General features: G+C 44.1%; 2 protein-coding genes across 3 annotated transcripts in view; both read left to right on the top strand.

Annotated features, from left to right (window-relative positions):
• The window catches only part of LOC116062299 (cephalotoxin-like protein), a 1,100,540-nt gene that overhangs the window by 150,276 nt on the left and 947,764 nt on the right, over positions 1-2,500 (top strand). The window lies entirely within an intron of this gene.
• Positions 1-2,500, top strand: part of stx1b (syntaxin 1B) — a 45,188-nt gene that overhangs the window by 38,718 nt on the left and 3,970 nt on the right. For both annotated transcript variants that reach the window (XM_031300054.2, XM_031300055.2), the window contains 3 exons: positions 856-964; positions 1,447-1,520; positions 2,363-2,500. In XM_031300054.2, coding sequence (XP_031155914.1) covers positions 856-964; positions 1,447-1,520; positions 2,363-2,500 — 321 coding nt within the window. The remainder of the gene's footprint in view (positions 1-855; positions 965-1,446; positions 1,521-2,362) is intronic.

Here is a 2,500-nt window from a genome sequence, read left to right as displayed (position 1 = left end):
TTTATTTTCTTTGTTTGTTTATATTAGCAGAATGAGTAGAAATAGTTCTGAATGAAATAAAGATCCTACTGAGCATGTGCAGAGCGTCATCATGATGACAGAGCTGAGAGAAGATGCTGTGATGACGCTGCACTATTCTGCTCTCTGATTGGCTGCTGCCTCCCTCCTCTCTTCTGCCTCACACACACACACGCACACACACAGACACACACACACGATTAATAGACTTGATTTGATTGAACATCAACTATGATTAAATCAAACAGCCTAGTCCCGAACAATATTAAAAAATTGTTTGAGGGGGGAGTTCATTTTGAAATATCTTTATGTCCGTACAACATTAAACACTTTTTTAAATTTCTATATGTGGAGGGAAGCTGTGGAACGGACTGAGTGCATCGCTAAAGCTAAGCTAAACCAAGCTGAAGTTCGTGCATGAGCCAGTTAAAAAAGCAGTTCAAAAATATGTTTTTTTACAAGCTACAAGGAGAAGTTTTCACAGATTTTTATAAATGATAAAGGAGAAAGTTTGGGAAAGATGTCCACATCTTTTATCCATATCATTCTTTCAGAAATCAGATTTATATACGTCAAACGTTTAACAGCACAAACACAACTTGAATGATTATTTGGACTGAGTATTTGTATCCTCCATTCATCACACGTACAGAATATGAAACATATTCAGACAGAAACATCAGACTTTCAAACTCTCTCACAACTCGTGCAGTTTAACCGAGTCTCGTGGATCCAGTCGTCCACTCAGTACTCCACAAACCCAAAGTCTGAAATATCTGCCTTTAAAAACCTTGAATGTTCTCTTTTCTCTGTCTCTCTTGTGTTGTGGTCCTGCAGCACTCGACGCTGTCACGTAAGTTCGTGGAGGTGATGACTGAGTACAACACCACGCAGTCCAAGTACCGCGACCGCTGCAAGGACCGCATCCAGAGACAGCTGGAGATCAGTGAGTTATACTACACAACACACAACACAACATGTAACACACAACACAACATACAGTCACACTAGCATCCAGAGACAGCTGGAGATCAGTGAGTTATACTACACAACACACAACACAACATGCAACACACAACACAACACAACATACAGTCACACTAGCATCCAGAGACAGCTGGAGATCAGTGAGTTATACTACACAACACACAACACAACACATAAGACAACACACAACACACAACACAACACATAAGACAACACACAACACATAACACACAATACACAGCACACAAGACACAACATACAACACACAATCTGTCACTTTTTTTCTGAAGTTTCTGTGTTTTTTTTCTTATTATCTTTGACTTTTCATTTAGCCGGCTGGCGCCCTCATCAGACCGGCCGCGGGGACATGTGGCGGTGTGACGTACGATGCGTCAGCGTTTCTCTCTCTAACCCGTCTTCTTCTCTGTTTTCTGTCTGCAGCCGGGAGAACCACCACCAACGAAGAACTAGAGGACATGTTGGAGAGTGGCAAGCTGGCCGTCTTCACCGATGATGTAAGCATCGCACCGAGCCTTTACCTTAACCTGCGCCATTCTGCGTCCCTAACGGCTGGTTACCGGGACGCAGAATCGCCCCGCGGTGCGCTGGGACATCCGGTGAACACGGCCGCTGTCACATGGCATGTAACATTAGGATCATGCACCAGGGAAAGCTCTTATTTTGGAGGAGTCACCGCACATTTTTCATGTGATCCTTCAAATCTCTTTCGCTCTTTTCTCTCTCTTCTCTCTCTTTTCTCCCTCTTTGTTTTGTCCCTCTTTTCTCTCTTTTGTCCCTCTTTTCTCCCTCTTTTCTCCCTCTTTTCTCTCTTTGTGACAGAGTCACATCACATGTATAATGTCTCCTTCAGAATAAAAGCGCGACTCTGTGCATGCGCCTCTGCCTCTGGCCAGAGAAGAGTAACTGTAACTTAACGCCGAGCTGAAAATTTGAAACCTTTCACACTGAAAGCAGGTTTTCAGCCGGCGGTAAGTTACTCTGGGAGCCGGCGGTAAGTTACTCTGGGAGCAGGTAAGTACGGCGACACTGGAGAAACTGGAGTTCAAAGGTCGCGACAACATTTTACACCGACCGAAGTTTCAGGCTGAAAGAAAGAAAGTCTTCTCTAACAGCACGGTATGTCCAAATATCCGAATGATCACACAAAGCCTCTGAAAAATGTAGAGCATCATTTCACTCATAAAGGAAAAAAAACTGTGTCTTTACACGGGTGGATTTGTTTCAACTGGTTCAACTTTTCTTGTCAAAAAAGACGCCAAGTTTGAACATGGCCTAAGTTGCTTTTCCTTGTAATTTAAAACCGTCTGAGTGTGTTAAAGTCCGGCGTCTCCCGCAGATCAAGATGGACTCTCAGATGACTAAGCAGGCTCTGAACGAGATCGAGACCCGACACACCGAGATCATCAAGCTGGAAAACAGCATCCGCGAGCTGCACGACATGTTCGTCGACATGGCCATGCTCGTCGAGAGCCAG

Source organism: Sander lucioperca, chromosome 21, assembly GCF_008315115.2.
Source record: "Sander lucioperca isolate FBNREF2018 chromosome 21, SLUC_FBN_1.2, whole genome shotgun sequence".
NCBI classification, from domain to species: domain Eukaryota; kingdom Metazoa; phylum Chordata; class Actinopteri; order Perciformes; family Percidae; genus Sander; species Sander lucioperca.
This window is presented reverse-complemented; position numbering and strand designations above follow the sequence as displayed.